Source organism: Acyrthosiphon pisum, chromosome X, assembly GCF_005508785.2.
Source record: "Acyrthosiphon pisum isolate AL4f chromosome X, pea_aphid_22Mar2018_4r6ur, whole genome shotgun sequence".
NCBI lineage: Eukaryota > Metazoa > Arthropoda > Insecta > Hemiptera > Aphididae > Acyrthosiphon > Acyrthosiphon pisum.
The window spans coordinates 125,598,823-125,620,731 of record NC_042493.1 but is presented as its reverse complement, the minus strand read 5'-3'; the positions used below and the strand labels follow the sequence as shown (position 1 = coordinate 125,620,731).

The following is a 21,909-nucleotide window of genomic DNA, read 5'->3' as shown; positions in this document are numbered from 1 at the left end:
AAATTTGCTCATTTTCGTGATTTTTTCATATTTTGTAAATTTTTAAACTTTAAATATGGGGACGGAAAGGCCGAGCTGTCATAAGGCGTCGATTGCGACGCAGCCGACGCCGGCTCGATTCCTCGGTCGCGGGCAGCATTTTTCTTTAGCCGAGTCACGGCGGCTGTTGATAATTGCCGCCATCCCCCCCCCCCCCCCCCCCGGGCATGACAGACACCTACGGGTGCCCACTTCAAAATTCTGCCAAACACAAAAACGTGTGTTCCCCCCTACCGTCCCAAAAACCTACAATATCACAGCTAATGGCCTTAGTTTCCGGGCTTAAGACCAAAAAAAAAAACTTTAAATACTTATAAAAAAAAACTGTGACTAAGGATTTATAATATTTTTCAAATGTCATTGTAATTATATAGTAGGCGCCTTGTATTAAATTTTCAAGCTTTTTACATAACAAATAAAGTTTTGTTTACATTCACAGACAAAAAGTCTAATAAAATTGGAAACAGAAAATGTTCCTAAACAGTTCAAAACAAATCAAAATATTTTGTAAATTTTATCGTATATAGAAAATTCAAATATAAACGACCAGTGAAATTTTCATGTATATGTTAATTAACTAGCGAACCAAAACTGATAATTTGACTCCAGCGTGTTTAAAAATTTTGAAATTGTCATAAAAAAATTGGCTGTTAAAAATAAAGACACACGTCTTTTTTCGTTTTAATTAAATTCTATGTCAATGATCCATAATCGTTTAAAACCCCCGCGTATGACACAAGTTACACCTGTTTATATTATATGTATTATCTATGGGTGAAACAGTGTGGTATGGTGGAAAACACTATTATTTGTGCGAGTGATCCACCATTTTATCACGAAGATTCTCTAATCTCTACCTCGATTTTTTTTCACGTTGGCGCCACTGCTCCTGGAAGACTTCAACAATATTCGCTAACAACGGTGTCCTCTAACCTCTCTTCTTAATTCATTATTTCGTTCGACTGCCTAAGACTTTTAATTTTTGTACAAATCTGTGTATGTAGTTTGTATTCTCCCGAATTTATTTTCATATGTGTCTCTCATAATATTGATACATGTGCGTCAAATTGTTTACACGAGCACTTAAATAGGCTACACGCTACAGCCTACAATAGTTCCGTCCGCATTCCATGTGATCTAAGTTTTAGTTCCTGTACCCTGCTTACAACGGTAATAAAATTTAATAAATAATTAATTTATAATATTATAATAAATAATAAATAATAAATAATATAATACCTATATATTATTTAGTCATGGTTATAATTTAATTAATTGTAAGTATTGTTGTATTTCCTATCTCTTAGAGAACTGAATTTTGTTAAGTTCTAATATATATTATTATATAAGCAAGTCCACATCGATCTCTCCTGTGTTATTGATTTGTTGTTTAAGAGGACACAATATATACCTGCTTGAATTCATTTTCTTCAGTTCACATAGATACACATGGTGCAAACGTTCACTAAAAAAATAAATACATTCATATTCAGTGCTTAAAAAAGGAACTCGTTTACGTTCTATTTGAAAAAACGAGTGACGTTTAAGTATCGTTCACTAAATATGAACATGAACGACATTCTTTCTAAACACTATGCATAACTCAGTCCGCTTATGGTCATAGACTCTGTTTTGTTTTGATTAATACTATATTAACACTATCAACCTATATACCCAAATCATCCTGCTCTTGTAGTCTCATTTGTATAATTTTGTATGTACTCATATAAAGTTATAATGTTATATGCTTGACATTTGATATTTTATTTTTTTATTTTTTTAACTTAGGTATCAATATGCCTAAATATTCTTTAATTGAGAGTAAGTTACGTCGATATTTATACTTGGGACATGAATATTGTATATATGTCCCTCCTTTAATTCGAACTTCATTTTGGAATGAAAAACATTATCATGATGTTACTGGTGTAAGGATAATTGGAAAAATTGTCAAAAAAAATAAAACTGAAGAGATTAATTCAATAGTTCCAATAATTTTAAAGGTTAGTTAACATCAAGTATACACTTATATTTTTAAAGTATTATATAATATTGTTAATTATAGATTAAAAAAGAAGATAAACTTCTTGATGATCAGCTCCTGATTTTTACATTGGCCGTGTGTGCTAGATTTAATTTGAAACCATGTAAAAAAATGGTTGCTGATGCTTATGCAGCAGTCTCTACAATATGTACAGATGGATTAAAATTATTAATGTTTGTTAAATTCATTAAAACAGCTGATAATATGCTTTTTGATCAGGGTAAATATTTTTGAAAATGTTAAGACTATGAGAATAACACATATTATGTTTAGGTTTTATAACCACTTCGTCTAATGGTCATGGTCGTGGTTTTGCCAAATCTATGACTAAGTGGTATTTAAATAGAGATCCATTGCTAACTACAGAACACATAGTAAGGAATAAATGTTATGATGGTTGGAGTCATAAAGATGTGATGAAACTGATTCATCTTCATTCCAAAGAACCATGTAAGTAATTTAATTTATAAATTTTTTTTTTTTTGTATTTTATATTTTATTATCAAGAAGTTCCATCACTAAATGGATTCTTCTTTCAAGCCTCCAACCCACCAACTCCCACAGCCCTTGTACTTATTGTAAAATAATAAATTTACAGATTGTATAAATTAATTAATAATGTAACGTAACATATTTTATTATTACGCTATGTAAATAATTGACTTATTGATGATTCAAATTAATTTTAGGTCGTATTATGTACATTGTCTACACTTTAAGTGGCATCAAAAGGGTTGAACAATTATTTGGATCTAAAATGAAAGATATTTGTATTGAAGATAGCGATGAAACATTTGAAAATAAGCAATTAAAAAGTATTTACAATTTTTTAAATCAAGTAGAAAATATAAAAAAAATGGATGAGCGTGCATTGCAGAATGAAATTGAATTTAATAGATTGGGTGAGAAACCTGAAGTTATACCACGAGAAATGCTAAAAAATTCAACTGTAAGTTATATAACCCTAGTTAAATCTAGTCTAATTAGTTATGAAATCTAATTAGTTGGAAATTAAAATTTGTTTTAGATTTTAACTTCACTTGTTATGCATTTTCCGTTAGAGAAACTTTTGGAGAACACATTTTTTTTTGCTAAAAACAAATTGTTTCACAATTCAACACCTGATGTAGGACTTAGGGAGTATATTTTACGCTTCAACAACACAATTCTATTAAAGACATCACAAATTCATCCGATTGAACCATTTATACAATATGCTAAATATGCTAGAACATGCAGGTAAGTAAAATACAATTTACTTTTGTATAGTATTTTAAAATGTATTTAAAATATAATGATTTCAGAAATATCTTAAAGGTGCAAAATAATGTTATGAAAAATGAAGAAGACAACTTTATTGTTGAATCAATTGATAATAAATTAAAAGTGATAATTAAGTTACAAAAAACACCAGATAAAGAAGAAGTTGCTATTCAACCAAGTATAGAAAATGAAGGTGAATTATTTAATGAAGTTAATCCTGTATCAACAGAAGAAACAGTACCAGATGTGATTCAATCAGAAGTTAATGATATCAACCAGCAGCAACCGAGTGTTTTCTTTATGATAAAACCACTTCCAAAATTAGTAAATCAGCTAATAACATTTTTATCTGAAGATCTAATAAAAAAAACTTGCGAAGTATTTATTTGCAATTATTTTAATTTCTAGAAATCGGAAATATTTTATTTTAATATATTTTTTTTAGCTCTTAGATCCTTTAAGCCTTCGTATAATGATAACATATGACAGTCGAATACGTATGAAGACATCAATGTGTGCATGTTCACATTTGATCAGTGTGCATGAAGCTATGACATTAATAATATTGTCTTTAATTTACCCAGAAAAATTGGAAAATAAACCTACTGTACATGGTTTAGATTCCGATTCATTTAAGGAGATCGTAATTGATTATAACGAACCTTTGACTTTTTCCACTTTAGAATCTATATTGTTTGAAGTAACTTTTTATTTTAACATATAATATAATAAACCGTGTAATTATATTATTTTAAATTAAATGTTTTTTTTTTAGACACCCAATAATAGAGACAGTCAAGAGTCAATAGATCCTGATAGAGGAGATATTCCTCAAGTTTTTCCTTATAATTCTATAAAGTGGGCTAAAGAAAATAATAAAGAATTTGATGTATTTGTATTTTTGGGAAATAACAAAATGAATTTAAATCTTTTTGAAATGCATATGAAAGAATATCAAGCACATTTTAAAAACCCGGTGAAGTAAGTATTTCTATAATATTGAAGTATAATTTTACTAACTTAAATTTACTTAATTTGATTATCAAGAGGATGCCACACATCTGCTGTTTAAGTGGTATAAGCACTTGCTATAGGTAGTTATAATATAATTTTTAATTTTAAATATACTTGAACGTTCAAAGTAACTTATAAGTAGTTTTACATCAGCGCCATAAATAGTTATAAGATTATAAAGAAAAAAAACAGTTTTTCTCTCTGGACCAACAAGACTTAAGTCATTGATAAGAAAGATAAGCTGCTCTGCTGTACAGTAGGTGTAGAATGTACTTTGTCATTGAATATGTCACTGTGATATACAGTAGAAACCGTTTATAATGACGTTCAAGGGACCAAAGAAAATAGGTCATAATAAACGGTTGTCATTATAACCAAAATGACTAAAATCAAATTGTAACTTCAATACATATTATTATTATTATTTATTTAATAAATAATATTAATAATATTTTATTGTATAATATAAAAAAAAAGTAAATATAAAAACATTTAATTATGTACATATTATTTAAATTAATTAATTCAATTATAATTTTTAAAAAAATCTGTTATTTCATTTTGAAAATCTTGTTCAATTTTGTCTCAATCTTTCCATTCGTATTGAGTGACCTACCCCAAATTCATTAGGTATGTGGGAATTTTTTTCACCTTTTTTTTAAACGAAACATGACATTTGCTTTTTCTTCAATTGTGGATTGCTTTCGTTTGCACATTTTACAATTTCAAAATATTCAACACAAGAACACAAAACACATTTAATCTCACGACGATTACCCGTACCCTGATGATAACAGGGGGTGTATAAATATAAATTGGAATTTAATAATTTTCATTTTATTTTTTTAATTAAAAAATAAATATAATAATATTTACTTATATTTATAATAATTTATGAACTGGCTAACAAAAATGAAAAATGTATTTTAAGAACTTTTTAATTTCAAAGGGGTAATAGACCTTGTACAATCTGGCAAGTTTTAACTTGGACAATATCCTAGGTTATTGCGCGTGCGAACGGTTCTTATAGAACAATTCATGGACTTGTGGCACCCTCTTTCACATTATATTCATATTATTTTTGATAGATTAAACCAGGCCTTACAATTGATTCATAACCAGCATCTGTTTATCATTTTCTAACACCGTAACCTTACCATAACCAATATTTACTATAACTAATGACTAAAATATGAAAAACCCAAAGTTTTACCTGACTGGTTATAACCAATTTAATACTATTTATAATTTCTTGTACTTAATACTTACTATTAAACTTATATTAATTCAAACACTGTTTCTATATTTTTCAGAATTGTTATACTTTGTCTCAATGGAAAGCATTATGAACAATATACTCTAGGTCGAAAAAATACATTGTTTATTATTGGCTTTGATAAAAATGTTGGTAAATTAATTAATTCCTTTTTAAAGGATGATTTTTAAAAATTAAAATATATTATGTTGTTTTAAGATTAAGATAATTCAGTTGGTAATTTTACATTAACTTGTTATACTTATATAATATATTTTTTATTTGTATAACATAAGTAATTATACAGTTGATAAGTTTAATATACTACTAAAATAAAGTTTAAAATTTTTTCACTACTGTTAAAACTTAACATGTTAATAAACAATAATAAATATTCTGAATGTATCTTCTGAGAATGAACGAGTTCGTTTTTTAGTTCCAAAGAAAATAAAAATTCTTATTTAATCATTAATATTTTTTTCAAATGCATACTTCTTTAATTTTTAATTATAATATATACCTACAAGTAGGTACACCTACATATTTTATAATTCTAGTTTGAGATTTCTTCAAAATTTAATTGTTGGCCGACGTAACTCGACCGTCTTATCATGTATTGTTATAATAATAATTATATTTTATATATGTACTCATTTCTATATAAATTATAACTTATAACTTTGAAAAATATTAATTAAGTGACTATTGGCTAATGAGTAACAATTAACATCGATACTCAATAACGATCAATAATTGGCAATATACATTATACACATTAAAAAATGTATATTTTAATTTCAATTATTTACATATCTGTGCAAAATTTTTGGTTTTGGTGTTACTCTAAAACAAACAAACGTATATACATAAAATGTTCACTTGTCGTTTATATTTGCATTTTCTATACACAATATAATTTTCAAAATATTTTTATTTGTTTTGAACTGTTTAGGAACATTTTAAGTTTTCAATTTTATTAGTTTTTTTTTCAATAAATGTCAATAAAACTTATTTGTTAGGTAAAAAATCTTGAAAATTTAATACACGGCTCCTACTATATTGTTAAAATGACATTACAAAATTATTAAAAATTCTTAGTCAGTTTTTTTTATAAGCATTTAAAGTTCAAATCTTGACAAAATATGGAAAAATCACGAAAATTACCAAATTATTTTGAGTTGAGAATTCATTAAAGTTTTTATTTTTAAATCTAAGATTTGAAAATGTAATAGAAGTTTGTAAAGTGTGTAAGTTTGTCTACCTTGATCAAAAAAAAATGTCTACAAGCAAATCAAATTAAATTTTTATTTACGTTTTAATTTGATACATAACCATTTTTCCTTAATTTTTATTTTTTTTTTCCGGGCGCTATGTTGCTATTGTAAATTATTGGGAATTTCGACCTGCCAAAAGTACTAACTTGATTCACTTTCCTATCGAAAAAGATACTGAAGTTGAAAATCAAAGCATTATTTCAACTACAAGCACAAAAAAAAATTTAAATATTAAAAATAAAAAAATAAAAAACGTGTGGGAAAACGTAAGGGGAATCTTGTATTAAATTTTAAAAACTTACATATAAATATAAACTTTTTATGAATTTCTAATTCAAAATGATTAGCCAATTTTCGTGAATTTAATGAATTATTTAAATATTATGTTCAACTTTTTTTTATGAGGAATATTAAAGTTTTTTAAAGTTATTTGACAGAGCATAATATAATATTTATCGATAATAATTAAAAACAACTAATAAAACTATAAATTTTATTATGAAAATAAATAGTTCAAAAAGATTCGTAATACTTCAAACATTTTATGTTGTGGGTGATGCCGAATAGTATCATGTTTTTACTTCTTATAAATTATCTTATAATTTTAGAATACGCGTTTAATAAAAGTTGAAGACTGATACTCCACGTTAATATCTATTATAACCTCCATAGTAAATAATATTTATTGATGACATAATGTTGTCATAGTATATCCTCCATGTCATGGAGGTAAATACAAAATATTATAATTTTGTATTTTTAAATTATTTGGCTAAAAACTTCTGTAGCACAACAATTAGATATATTTGATTGCGGTTTTCTATACCTAACCTACTCGTTAACTTGTCTGTGTTAATCGGTATATGAGCAAATAGTTAAGTTAATTTATGTCACACTGAAGTGTTAAATTGTTTTAATAATATATTACAAAGTGTGAGTGGACTTCGGAAAACACATTAACTATGCCCAGATCATATTATATTAGAAATGTAGTTGATGCTGTAAGATATAAAAAAATAAACGACAAAACGACAAGTAAAACAGATAAGTTAAAAATATTTTGTTGAAATTTTTATTGAAAAGTAATGAATTATTTTTTTAGAATATTAAAAAAAATAATGTTGTATTTGCCATAAATGTATGGGGTTATTTTATTTAAATTTATTTCATTTTTTTTTTAAATATCTATATTGTCCAAAGTGAACCATTGCAATATTATAACATCGGTTTTTAATGAAATCTTATAGGTAGGTACCTACGTGTTTTATATTTTTTTCGTAGTCATTGTACCAGACGTGTATCTTGTCGTAAATTAAAATTCGTAATAGCAATCCGAAATTGTAAAAAATTGTTACTTCACCAAAGATTTTGTCAAAAAACTTCGTTATATCGTTTGGACCATAACACATTTAATTTTCTTAACATCATCGAGCTTCGTTGTACCTATCGCGAGTTGACTCAATGACTGAACCTTTAAAGAAATCAATAATTATTAGTAAACGTCATGTTATCAGAGCCACACCGCTGCGGAATGATAACGTAGCTTTCATCGTTTTTTGTCGTTGCGCAACGGTATGCACCGCTAGAATTTAGAAACAAAGTAATCTCTGTTATCTATTTACACACATCGCACTCTCGCTGTGCCGTATCGACGATTTTATATGCCTATTAAAATATTTAATTTCTGTTCATTAAATTAATAATTTGCTAATAATTATTGTATTATAATAATATTGTACTGAAACGGAACATGTATCTATTCGGAACACGGGTTATGGGTTTGTGAGTTTTTTGTAGAACTGGTCGGAGAATTCGGTTCCAGTTGACGAGTTGACGTCTATCACTCACATCAAAGATGGACGACTCGGAGCCTTCCGACTGTGTAGAAATCAAGAATCGCAAGTCCGGACTGACTTTAGAGCCAATCATGATGTTAATGTGTCTCGGAATAAACGCAAACCGTGAGTACTTATACGTTGTTTTTTGTCCTTGTGATTTAAGACTAGGGATGTGAATCGTATGCACGGTAAAGCCTTATAAATATGAAGTCAACAATTACGTAATAAAAGTTAAATACATAACAAAAAATCAGAAATGCTAAATGAAAATTTCAAAATTGAAATCGTTGTTACATAATTCAAACGGTTCTTTTCTGATAATTATGAAAAATACTGTAGAATTTTACGTTTCTCCTCCAAAATACCAACTAGATCCAATTTTCTACCAAGTTTAAAAGCTGATGCTTGATAACAAAAACATACACGTAAAATTAATACATTTATAATTCATTGGTCCGTTTCTAATACGTTTAAAATACTAGGTAAAAAATGCAATTAAAAATAAAATACTGGTGGAATTGCTCTGCTGTATAATTAGTTTATTTTGAGGGTACTTCATCGTCATTGTAATCGATTACATTTTGCAAAAACAAATTACCTATATTTTATATCGAGTAAAGCCAATACCACTAACATAGTATGTAGAATGTTGTAAAATATAATATATGTTTGTCTTTTAAATAACATATTATCATAATAATTAATTTAAGTATTTTAAATATTTCATTGTGTATAGAAAACAATAATATACATAGTAGTAGCAAATAGATTAATATTTTGAATAAAAATTCTTATTTCATGTTCGAACAACAAATTTTATTAAATTGTGAATTTCAATTATTTATAAAAAAAATCGAACAAATTTATTTTTGCGTATTTCTAATATGTTTAGATTTCTTAAAGTATAACTTTATTTCCAAGTTTTTAAAATGGAAAACCTTCGCTAAACTTTTATTTTATTTTCAAGCTATTGTGCAATTTGTCATAATTTTTATAGTAAAAAGCTAAAAAATTCAAAAATCTCAAATGCTTATATAGTTTAAATAGGTAGGTAACAATTAGAAGAAATACTTTGAATATTGTTAAAATAGTTATAACATTTATACAACTACAAAAGTTTCAAGTACCCAAATTAATATTTTTCAATTACAACTAAAGAACTAAATTCATAATTTCCTATTTCGTACAAAGTCGAACTAAGGCAAAAAAATGATTGACTTTTGTAATCGTGATTGGAAAATCACGAAATCACACCTCTGAACCGAGATATGAATTTGCTACCTATTCCTACTTTAATTTATACCACCTATGGCCTATATCTTATCCAACCTATAACCGCTATTGGTAGGACATTTTTATTTATTATTTATATTTTTAATTTAATATAATATTGGTTTCAGAGATGGTGCAGACTAATCTATTTGAAGAACGTGTATGCCTTCATAGTGATCTCGGACAAAATAAGTCTGTGAATTGTTACAATATGACTGCAGCAGATCTGGAAATAGTTCAGCCGGCTGTGGCAGATTTACAGATGATTAAAAATCTGATCGAGACATTGGTGCCTTGTATAACGGCATTGTTTTTAGGCCCCTGGAGTGATGTAAACGGTCGCTTGCCTTTGTTATTAACAGCAATCTCAGGTGAGAAATAATCTCTATTTAGGTCCGTACATAAGATGACGTTAGACAGCCATTTGTTGTTCTCGTCTTACAAATGCGTAACATAGAAAATTTACGTTCGGGAGAACAAGTTTAACTCTGTTAGTTTCAAAATTAGAGTGAATTGACCTATTATGAAACTTGATAGTAATTACATCATCTGTGTTTGTATGTAAGTTTTTTACGATAATTCATCTTTTCAGTAAATTATGCTTTATAATATAGCATAATTTAAAATGCTCACTTAAAAAGTGAATTATCATAAGAAAAACCACATAAACAAGTTTCATAATAGTTTGATTCACTCTAATTTTTAAACTAACTGAGCTAAACGTGACCTGCTGAGCATATTTTTGTTATATTATGCAATTGTAAGACAACAAATATCTGTGAAGCGTCCTATTAAATAATAATATGTACCTTTTATAATATATTATATGATTGCTTCAAATTTAAGGTATGGTAATTTCTAACTGTATGTACAGTGCATTTTCTACGATACCAAGTCTGACTCCAATAATGTTTTTGCTGTGCAGCATACCTGTTGCTGTAAGTGGTGGCTATGGTGCATTGTTTATGGCTGCATCATGTTATATTGTTGACATCACCGATTGCAAATCAAGAGCTTTCAGGTAATGAATTCAAAAATATATTATTTATTATATAAACTATATATAAAATATATAATATTATTATTATTATAAATAACATAATTTTATTAAACACAATATCATTAAAAATAAAACTGCACTGTGCGCTGCAAGCACATATTAATACTTAAACTTAATACACACATCATGTTATGACCAAATTTCTGCATTATATGTTATACTAATTGGTAAATTGTTCAACAAATTTAGTTTAAATGTGTTAAAACAACGACTCAATCTTGCTGTTGTAATTAAAATAGTATTACATTGTAACTGTTTACATTGTAACTGTGTGTTCCAAGGCAAAGTAATATGAAAATATAACTAAAGTTATGTAGAAAAAATTCCATTTAAAAGAGGGGGGGTTGTAATTTTTTTATTGTTCAATCCGAACCTACCGCACATTTTTTGGTGTCTAAACTATTCAAACATTTCTATTTTATTGATGTGACACAGGCTGGTCATTGTTTCATATACTATCTAACTTTATAATTATAATTTTTCTAATTTAATCGTTACTTAATTATTTATTTTTGTCTACATAGGTTAGGCGTGTTATTTGCATTTGTCAGCTTTGGCTCGATTCTTGGATCTGTACTGAGTTCAATATTGTATGGTAAATCTACTACTTATTCTTTTTGCCTATCATCTTTTGTTTCCATTGTTGGACTTCTTTATACGTATATTTTTCTAAAGGAAACAATAGTCATCAAAAAGGTATACATTTTTTTCATGTATTTAATTTATTTTTGAGAATTTTTAAGAATAATTACATGAACATAATATCATATTGTGCTGAATGTCTAATTTTAATTGAATACAAATTGCTAATTATATGTACCCTGATCTAAAATAAGGAGACCATGCATAATTTTTGTTTCATATAGGGCATTTATTTCAGCTTTATGTTGTGTTGTCCTGACAAACTTCTTTTAGGAAGCTTTTCGTCCTGTTTATATATCAATTTCAATTATTCTGTAATATTTCTTACTAATATTATATACATATTTTATTTTTAGTTTGAATTTGTGTACAAAAATATTATATTATTTATGATAGCGATTATATTCAAGAAAAATAATATCCACAAATATCACTATCAGTGAGAATACGTATATAATATACGTTTATTTATCTATATTATTTAATAATTTAATGTTCCATGCAGCTCGATGTAATATCTATACACATATAAACTAATGGATATCACATTCCATTCCGCTCTGCCTTCAATGTTAGGCGATCGATCATGTAACCAAATAACTGAGAGAGAAAGAACATAAAGTAGTGAAGGAGCCTGCATAAGGAACTATAAATTGTACTGCTTTGTTTCTTTTCTCGCTCACTCGTACCCCAGACTTCTCTCTCCGAGGGCTGTCCATTAGTTTATATGTCTATAGTAATATCTATCATTTATGTAGTTACACTATTTTCGTTTATGAGGATTGAGTGTATTATACATTTAATAATTTTAATTATAACTAATCATCAACTGTTTACGTTTATCATTAATTCTATAAAATATGTATTAGTCTTTAATTACTTTCCCTGAGAAGTAACCACTACCAATACAAATCAACCGACCCAGATCCAACATACAACACGTAGTATTCAGCCAATGTGGCATTGCGTTTCTATATAAGCATTTGTTTATTTAACATTCTGCGAGATTTGTGAGGCTCAAAAATCAAATGTAAATAATAGATAGCTATCTTGTAATATTAATAGACTTAATAAACAAATAAATGATAAGATATTTTGAAAACACGAGAGGGAAACTTGCCTTACCATGAATTGTAATTATATGCTACAAATATTTTTTAATTTTGTTTCTTTATTTTTATGCAGGGTGCGGATACAAAACTTTTCAATATTAAACTGGTAAAAGATATGTGGCAAACTGTTACAAAACAACGATTTGGCTACTTAAGATCCATAATTATACTATCAGCAGTGTTGTTAACTCTCAATTTAATCGTTTTATTTGGTAAGTATACAGGATGATTTTTTAACCCTGCTTACCCCATTTTTATGTTAAAATAATGTATATTATGTTCATAATATTGGTATTTTAGAATTTTTAAAATAAATTGAGAACAATATTTTCGAATACTTTTTACAACAGTTATGGAGTAATTTTTGGTGATACCAACTTTGGCTTTTCAAATAAGAACCTACAAGTTTTAATACAAATGATGATGATTTTTCTAAAAATGTTGACGTTTCAATTAAGTAACAATTATTAACAAAATATATTTTATATTGCATACTTAATTATAATCACTGAGCTCGTATCAGTTTTAAAGTACTTAACCGACAATTATATTTAGTATTTAAAATAGAATAATTCGGAAATTTTCATTCAAATTTTGATTACAATATGTCAACATTTTCAGAAAAATCATCTGATTTACAATTTGTATTAAGAGGACGCTACACCCACACATGTTGTCTCCGTATTACAAATGTACAACATACCAAAAAACTGTTTTGCTTGGGAAAGAACCAAGAAGGCTACAGTCATAACTAAGAAATGAAATTTTCACCACTTAAAAAGGAGAACTTTGGGTGTGCAACGCCGTTTTTATTTTTTTGATATCACTTATAGACAAGTTGAGCATGCTTAAACAAGTTGCTAGTTGGCCCATGATATAGCCAGCTACATATTTTAAACTTGAATCATATACAAACATATAATAAAACGACATTATCAATCAAATCTGACATACCTACCTAAATTTAATGTATTTATAATAATAATTGCATTTTTATTTTAGGTGAAGCTTCGTTCATGTACATGTACCTACAGAAACAATTTTCATGGACGTTGGAAAACTATACACCATTTCTTGTATATACGACACTGATACATGGTTAGGAGATGAAACACTTTCACAAAATGATGTGATTGATTATCCCTACCTACTGCAATCGTTTATCAATATTATTTCAGCCACCATTCCTGTGATCGGTCTGTACGTTTTAAACACCAAACTACAATTGCCTGAAATGTATATCGGAACCGCTTTTGCAGCGCTGGGAATTTTCGAAAAGGTTGGTTTGGCGTACTCCGTGCACCGGTGGCAATTTTATGCCATGAAAACTGTCGGATACACAGTGTACATCAGTCAATCGTTAGTTCGGTCTCAATTATCCAAGAGTCTTCCGTCTGAAGATATATGTAAATATAATTTGCTATTTTGGTACCTTTTTAATAAAGGCCGCCCTTAGTGATTTACTGGTTAACATTAAGGCAATTTCTAATCTCGTGATCTTTGCATTAGTCGTAATTGCTAATTTAGGGGAGTGATTAAGGCATTATAAAGATTAAAATATAATTAAATTAAATTAAACACTATAATACAAAAAAAATTAAATATGATTAAATTATTGGAAACACTATTTCTTTACCTGTGTATTTTTCCAAAAGCTACCGGAAATACATTTTATTAATTTTATGTAATGAGATTTTCTCATCATCAACACGCATAAATCAAATTAAATAAAAACTTCCATAACACTAGAAATAGAGTATTTTATCCCATCCCTTATAAAATACATTTTCTTTGTTGTTATTTACCTGTAAGTTATTCTTTATTTTTATCTGTAACTGTACAATCGTAATATGTCTCTTAGCTAATTCTATTATATTTATGTTATCTTGCTGTATATCAAAGTTACATACAATGTATAACTTTTACAATAAATAAATAAATGAACTAACTAACATAAATTACAAATTACTACCACCATACTGGTACACAATTGATTGTCAATTGACGATGGTCAATACAATTGTTGATTAATAATATCCTTCATGGTTAAATGTCAAGTTTTGAATTCAAAAACATAAATGTGATCATTGCGATAAAGAAATATATTATTAACTAGGTAGTATCTATAATATAAATTTGTACACTGCTACATTTTATTTTATAATATATCAAGTTAAATATTCTTAAAATTATAAAAACAGTTAAAATTGCACTAAAGTAAAAAATATTGTATTTAAATTAATAGTTAAGCAAAATACATTTTAAGCTCACTTAGCAATGATAGTATAGGGTGTCCTAACAGAAGCGCACACTTTAAGAAGGCCGGAATTTTTTTGTTTCTGGGTTTACGGCACTGTTCCAATGTTTTTCTCATCTTATAACATCTCCCATTTGACATCGCAAAGCAGTTTTTGGTATTCATCGTCATGGAGAGGTTCACAGTTGAACAACGCGTAACAATAGTGAAAACGCACTACAAGTGCGGAGAGTGTGTCGCGGAAACGTTGCCAAAGCTTCGTCAACCCAGAAACAAAAAAATTCCGGCCTTCTTAAAGTGTGCACTTCTGCTAGGACACCCTATATAATTATCTAAAAGAAAATCAAGAGCAATAACTCCTCTGATTTAATTATTAGTGTGAGTGAGGTTAAATATATGTTTGGCTTATAATGGTCAATAATAAAAAAACATTTGATAATATAATAAAAATTATTATTATTATTCTGATATTTATATTATATAAATCATTTAGGAATCTTCACACGGGCACTTTGTACGGTCGGGTAAAAATGAAGATTGCAGAACATGTACACTTTGTATTTTGTCATGACCTTTATATTAAAATTGTTATTAATTGTTTAAATATCTAATTTGGTAGTAAAATTATAATTTATAAATATATTATAGCACCACCAAGTATTTTTGGTTGACACTTAACCTGTGAATTAAAAAAAACCTTGATTATTTAATTCATTTATATTATAAACATTTATAATATTACTTTTTATAATAATCAGTAATGCACTCACACTAATGATAATTTACTACGCAATCTATTACCCAGCTCGTGTGCACTTATTGTCCATATTTAACTCTATAAAAATTAAGCCACACAATTATAAATTTAAGTATAATAGAGATCAAAGTAATGTATTAACATTTAACCTGTAAATTTAAAAAAACTGCATTTTAAGCAATGGACTGTTTAGCATATTCTTATAGTTAAGACCAGGAGATAATTTCTATTAAAATGATTGACCTTTTTAAATATGCACCTGTCTATGCAGGTTATGATACGTAAGCACGCACTTAGAAAATAGCCTATTTTGAACCATTATTAATTATAGCTATAATTATCATTATTTTAAGTTAAAAGACTAAAATTTGTATTCTGCCGTAATTACAATGTTGTTATGATTTCAGGTAAAATATTTGCATTCTTAAGTGTGATCGAAAATTTTGGAGTATTACTCTACTCACCGATGTATACTGCGGTCTACGTTATGACAATCCACGATTTCGCAAATTGTTTCTTTTTCTTATCGGCAATACTTGGAATGTTCGTATTTATCTTATTCGGGTGAGTTCAATAATTGTCTATTTAATCAACTCAGTTAAATGAAAATGTTTATTATGCATTTACCCATATAATATAATAAAAAATTAAGATGCCGTGTACACTTGGTGATTCATTAAACATAAGACACTCATTATTTCAGAAAATACTTACATTTTTTAAAATATTTACTTAACATAATTTTAAATTATTACAAAACAACATTTTTGTAAATGAAATTTCGACAAGTAGCCTATCAACTTAAAAGTGTTTAAAGTTTAGATGACTAGAGTACTACAACACTATGTGATATACAAATGTCCACTCTACTTCCCTCAACTAAAATGTAAATACTTACCTATAAGTTACCTATAGTTACCTATAAGTTATAACCGATACCTAAATCATAAACTACCCGTCCAAAATTCAATTTTTATGTATCTAAGTAAGTATATTCCATAAAATATTTTGCTTTGGAATAAGGAATTTAAAAAAAAAAAAAAAACGTTTTCATTAAACATTTATGATAAATTATGATAAAAATAGTAAAAAATATTTTTTTGAAGACAAAATTATGTTAAAAAAAATATTTTCATAAACGATAATAGTTTTTAAAATAATGAGTTTCTTACATTAAACCAATCACCCGGCTCGTCACGGTAGGCTAATATAATATATATGTTATAATTTATAGCCTACAGGTATTTGTAGGCAATAACTTAAATTATATTTTACAACAGCTGTCAACAGATTGCACTACTGCAGTAAATCTTCTTACCCTATAGTTCTTATATTATATTTTCATAAGCATAACTGAAACATAAGCTATACCTATTTCATTATTTTCCTCAAATAATAATTAATATTGATTCCTTTACTTATGATACATGATAATGAAAAATAACTGATTAAGTTACTCTGCTGTAAATTATAGGTACCTGCAACATATTTTGCAGCTAAAAGACGTGTTTTTAGGACTATGTGGCTGGATGTCTCTTACAATACAGTTATCGCCTTATCAATATTTATACCTGATAAAAAGTGTTTTCAAGGTTTCCATAAAGGCACCCCTTCACAGTTTAGGTATAAGACATATTGTATACTTATTTATGGTATTAAAAAAAAAAAATTGACCCATAATAAATTCCAACTTAATCATATCACAATATCCATTGGGTACTTAAAACGCATTATACATCAACAACAAACCGTGATACTGTCATAGATATATAATATTATACTTTAGAAGTTTCAAGTACCCACGAATAATATTATACAATCATAACAAAATAATTAAAATAGTTATTCTAGGTTTTATAATATGTAATTTCGTCTAAATTTGAAATTAAAATGACTATAAAAATAAACTTATATTGTAATATTAATAAGTTTATAAAATTACTATGTGACTATGTATAAAAAACACAGTGTTGAAAATGATTTTATTTTTAAAATAAATTGTGTATAAAATATAATAGAGTTTGAATGTTATTATGTTATATTTATCAATTTAATAAATTATTTACTTATTTTCAGATCTATATCATTCTTACTTTCAAGAAGCACCATAACTGATGATTTGTTAATTGAAAACCAATTTTAACCAGCGCAACAGCCAACAACAAACATAATATTAAAGGAGAGAATTACAATAATCCATGTAAAATTTGCTTGCATTGAATGAAACGTTAATGTTGTACATAACTCACAACCTATGATATTGTGAAAACATGTAATTAATTGACATAGTATATTAGTAGATGAAAACTATAACATAATACATAATTATACACTTATACATAATATAATATCACATATTTTACATAATAAACTTATTATTTTTAATATTCATCACATTAATATTCACGTTTATATTGTAATATTAATTTGTATCATATCATATTATATATTTATAAAGTATAAATTATTATATTATTTTAAAAATTGCTATGACGTGTTGTGTTGATATATACTCTAATTGTGGTAATTTTAAATCTAATAGCCTCAGAAAATTGCCCTTCTTTAGGGTAATTAAAAATTATACAACTATGATTAACACAATACATATTATGTCTTAACATTTATTAGATGAATAAAAATAAAGTTTAACTACATAATTTTTATAAAATAGATTTCCCTCTGATAAGATCAAAAGGTAGATGTGGGTTAAAGCTATAAAAAGAAAAAAACTTTGTTCCCTACGCGTTAAAGTGAAATATGTAGTTAACATTTTACAAATAATCATTTTTACCAATAATATTACAGCAAGTTGTTGAGAGAAATACCTTACACCAGTATCTAGAATCTTCAATTGTGATCCTGTAAGTAAAAGAAAGTTGGCATATTGCGATCACAGATCGCGGTTATTACAGTAAAAAATCATTTTCTCTTAGATCAGTAGAAGAAACCACTGAAAATAGTAAGTCTTAAACCAAATTTTTAGACTGATGTTAAGAAAAATAAATATTTTTTACAGATATTGCTTAGTTTTGAATGTTCTAGCCCTAAGTCCTAACTATGGCGTTTTGGATTTACCATTATAGAGTACAATATTTTTGATCAGAAATCACTGTCTCTAAATTATATTACTAGGTACAAAATTTACAATTTTTTTATAACTTATTTCTTTATTGTCATCTTGATTACTAGTTTATGTTTGTGTTTAATGATATGAACTCTGCTTAATTCTCTAATTAATATACTCTAATTAAATGATACACAGGTATAAACTTCTATGTAAATATAAAAAGGATTATTAATAAATGATAATTTAATTGGTAAAAAAAAAATACATAATTATCATGAGTATACAATATTATTATCACAATGCTTATCTTAATATTTTTTTTTTTTTTATTGATCTTTAAAGCCCGGCGACTATGGCCATTAGCTGATTGTGGGGTTTTATGATTGTATGTAGTAGGTTTTGTAATGGTAGGGGGTTTTTACACGTGTGTAATGAGTTTGGCAGAATTTTTGATTGGGCACCCGTGGGTATCTGCTATGCCCGGGTGGGGGGTGGCGGCACTTGTTCTCCGGACACCGTGACTTGTCCGAAGAAAAATGCCGCCCGTGGCCAAGGAATCGAACTCGGGTCGTCTGCGTTGCAGCCGACGCCTTAGTCCGCTCGGCCACTCCGTCCCCCCTTAATATTTTATAACTATTTATAATTGTATTTATTCCAGTGAAAGATACGTACCTACTTAGAATTCAGTAAATCAGCATAGATACGACATTTATGTATTTTTGTTTTAAATTTATGTATGTATTATATATGCAGTAGGTTTATTTGTTATAGTTCATTAAATTAATATCGTCTGTCTGTATGATTGTATATTACCTACCTATATTGTATTTTTCATAACTTGACCTGTAGAGTCAAGATTAGTGAATAATAATTTAACAATATACCTAACATGAGCAACCTGTTTAACGCTAATAAACATATGAATCTGTTATAATATATACATGACTCCAGTGTTGTAAAGAATACTTGGAATACTTTTTAAATACTTCCGGTTTTTCATTGTAGATTTATAATTAACCTAACGTAATAGGTATATAATCATTTTTATTTAATTTGTTTATGAAATTAATGCTTATACTACATTTTAGAAACATGTCTTCAAAATGTTAGTCAATGATATTGGTCCCCCCCCCCACAAATTGAATAATAGTCGATTTTAAGGGTCTTAATTACGTATTATTATAGAGGTTCCTACTTATTTAATTGTGGAAATTAGTACAGACTTCTATACTACACTATTATAAATCTGTAGCAATTAGTTATATTAATTATATCCACAAAACTCCCCATCCTTTTATTTACCAAATTAAAAAATATTCAATATACTGCATTTTTTTTTTTTTTTTTTAATGTCACTGTCTCACATTACCCTTGAAAGGTATAACTTGGCACGACCATATTATTAAATGTATACAAATTGCATGTTGGACTGATAAAAGGTACCTATCATGGGACAATTATTAAAAATTTCAAAAAAATGTAATATTATTAAATATGTTTTTTAATGATTTTATTGAATATAAAGTAACATTACTGACATTATAGGTATAACTTGGGACAGTAGTAAAGTATGGGCTAGGCGTGTCCCAAGTTACCCTAAAATTGGATACTTAAGAGGAGTCTTCTTTAGTTCTTTTACAATTTCAAATCTTAAATGTAAAATGAAAAATTTTTATGAATTCTCAACTCATAATAATTTGCTAATTTTCATGTTTTTTCCATATATTGTCAAGATTTGAACTTTAAATTCTTATAAAAAAAACTGTGACTAAGGATTTTTAATATTTTTAAATGTTATTGTAATAATATAGTAGGAACTTTGTATCAAATTTTCAAGCATTTTTACCCAACAAATAAAATTTTATTGAGATTCATAGAAAAAAAACCTAAAAAAGTTGGAAATACGTACCTATATACATAAACATTTCAAAACAAGTCAAAATTTTTGAAGAAAATTTTTTTATGTATAGAAAAGGCTAATATAAACACTCAGGCTAAATTGCATGTACTTACGATCATTTGTTTTAAAGTTAGACCAAAAGCCAAAATCGATTCTTTCAAAAACCGTTTTTGTGTAAAAATTCCCGTTTTCCTTAATTTTAATTTTAATTTTCTGGACGCTTTATAAACTATTGGAAATTTTAAAAGTTGTCACTTTCCAATCGAACAAGATACTGAAGTTGAAAATCGAAGCATTATTTCGACTACTAATCGTGTACACAGACACAAAAATTTAAAAATTTAAAAAAAAAATCATTGTAAAACCAATATATTATTCATCGCTCCGCTAAAAATCTAAAATCGTAATAGTTATAACTTATAAGTAATAACTAATAAGATACGGTCGTTGTCACAGGACACAATTTATTATAGTTGAAAAATTATAAAATGTAGGTACAATTTTTATAGCTAAGGACTCTCGAACTATTTGTTCATACTGTAACCAAAAAATTATATAAACATAATTATTTTTTTATCGACATTTTAAATTCAAATTTGAACGAAATTAAATATTAAAATCAAGAATATCGATTTTAGTTATTTTGTTGTAATTTAAAAATATTATTCGTGGTCGTATGAAACTTTTATGGCATAGTTATATTAGTATATTATATTATTATGTTTAACACGCTCAATAACATTTTCAAAAGTAATTTTTTGGCGAAAATTAATTTAACTTACTCTTTTACTAATGCCTAATAGTAAAATAAAATACTTTAAATCACAATAATAATATATCATCAAATATGTATAGTTACTTAGTAAATAGTAATATTATAGGCTGACTTAGTATACTTTAATGATTTTATATCGTTATGACCTGCTATAACCTACTGCACCTACAGCAAAGCGACACCTACTTACCCTCTTTTTTTTATAAGATTTATTTTTGTACAGACAAGGTAAGTACATAGATAATATATTCGCATAAAAATTATGAGGATTGGAATAGCAGTGATTTACTGTCTTTGTCTAACAAACGACATAATATGGAACATAGAAATTTAGTCGTGT

The 21,909-nt window shown here is 27.1% G+C and overlaps 3 protein-coding genes and 1 long non-coding RNA gene across 6 annotated transcripts; all 4 read left to right on the top strand.

The window, feature by feature from the left end:
* Positions 1-578: 578 nt before the first annotated feature.
* Positions 579-3,832, top strand: LOC115035125 (60 kDa SS-A/Ro ribonucleoprotein-like). Its single transcript, XM_029492788.1, has 6 exons — positions 579-2,042; positions 2,105-2,303; positions 2,357-2,533; positions 2,773-3,032; positions 3,111-3,322; positions 3,388-3,832. The coding sequence occupies exons 1-6, from the start codon at positions 1,836-1,838 to the stop codon at positions 3,752-3,754; spliced, it is 1,422 nt and encodes a 473-aa protein (XP_029348648.1). The 5' UTR covers positions 579-1,835; the 3' UTR covers positions 3,755-3,832.
* Positions 3,721-5,848, top strand: LOC115035126. Its single transcript, XM_029492789.1, has 3 exons — positions 3,721-4,046; positions 4,122-4,327; positions 5,674-5,848. The coding sequence occupies exons 1-3, from the start codon at positions 3,819-3,821 to the stop codon at positions 5,804-5,806; spliced, it is 567 nt and encodes a 188-aa protein (XP_029348649.1). The 5' UTR covers positions 3,721-3,818; the 3' UTR covers positions 5,807-5,848.
* A 2,669-nt stretch (positions 5,849-8,517) lies between these two features.
* LOC100574439 (proton-coupled folate transporter) lies at positions 8,518-18,198 on the top strand. Of its 3 annotated transcripts, XM_029492787.1 has the most exons (11): positions 8,518-8,850; positions 10,128-10,370; positions 10,846-11,020; positions 11,584-11,755; positions 12,887-13,025; positions 13,816-13,911; positions 13,992-14,009; positions 14,073-14,219; positions 16,235-16,391; positions 17,302-17,450; positions 17,904-18,198. In XM_029492787.1, exons 1-11 carry the CDS (start codon positions 8,745-8,747, stop codon positions 17,936-17,938), a joined length of 1,437 nt encoding a protein of 478 aa, XP_029348647.1. In that variant the 5' UTR covers positions 8,518-8,744; the 3' UTR covers positions 17,939-18,198. The 3 variants fall into 3 exon arrangements, with proteins under 3 accessions (XP_029348647.1, XP_029348646.1, XP_003241340.1); XM_029492786.1 differs by having other exon boundaries at positions 8,519-8,850; positions 13,992-14,219; XM_003241292.4 differs by lacking the exon at positions 17,302-17,450 and having other exon boundaries at positions 8,521-8,850; positions 13,992-14,219.
* Positions 18,199-18,230: 32 nt separating this feature from the next.
* On the top strand, positions 18,231-20,152 carry LOC115035124. The gene is made up of 2 exons (XR_003840272.1): positions 18,231-18,786; positions 18,844-20,152. It is a non-coding gene; the product is annotated as an uncharacterized LOC115035124 (long non-coding RNA).
* Positions 20,153-21,909: the final 1,757 nt, after the last annotated feature.

What these genes read in the sequence shown, in the direction of transcription:
- LOC115035125 (XM_029492788.1), top strand. Translation starts at nt 1,836, where the DNA reads ATGCCTAAATATTCTTTAATTGAGAGTAAGTTACGTCGATATTTATAC. An exon ending in TCTTCATTCCAAAGAACCAT is followed by an intron (nt 2,534 to 2,772) that starts GTAAGTAATTTA and finishes AATTAATTTTAG; the next exon opens with GTCGTATTATGTACATTGTC. An exon ending in AAATATGCTAGAACATGCAG is followed by an intron (nt 3,323 to 3,387) that starts GTAAGTAAAATA and finishes TAATGATTTCAG; the next exon opens with AAATATCTTAAAGGTGCAAA.
- LOC115035126 (XM_029492789.1), top strand. Translation starts at nt 3,819, where the DNA reads ATGATAACATATGACAGTCGAATACGTATGAAGACATCAATGTGTGCA. An exon ending in TAGAATCTATATTGTTTGAA is followed by an intron (nt 4,047 to 4,121) that starts GTAACTTTTTAT and finishes TTTTTTTTTTAG; the next exon opens with ACACCCAATAATAGAGACAG. An exon ending in CATTTTAAAAACCCGGTGAA is followed by an intron (nt 4,328 to 5,673) that starts GTAAGTATTTCT and finishes TATATTTTTCAG; the next exon opens with AATTGTTATACTTTGTCTCA.
- LOC100574439 (XM_029492786.1), top strand. Translation starts at nt 8,745, where the DNA reads ATGGACGACTCGGAGCCTTCCGACTGTGTAGAAATCAAGAATCGCAAG. An exon ending in TCTCGGAATAAACGCAAACC is followed by an intron (nt 8,851 to 10,127) that starts GTGAGTACTTAT and finishes TATTGGTTTCAG; the next exon opens with AGATGGTGCAGACTAATCTA. An exon ending in TCTTCCGTCTGAAGATATAT is followed by an intron (nt 14,220 to 16,234) that starts GTAAATATAATT and finishes TTATGATTTCAG; the next exon opens with GTAAAATATTTGCATTCTTA.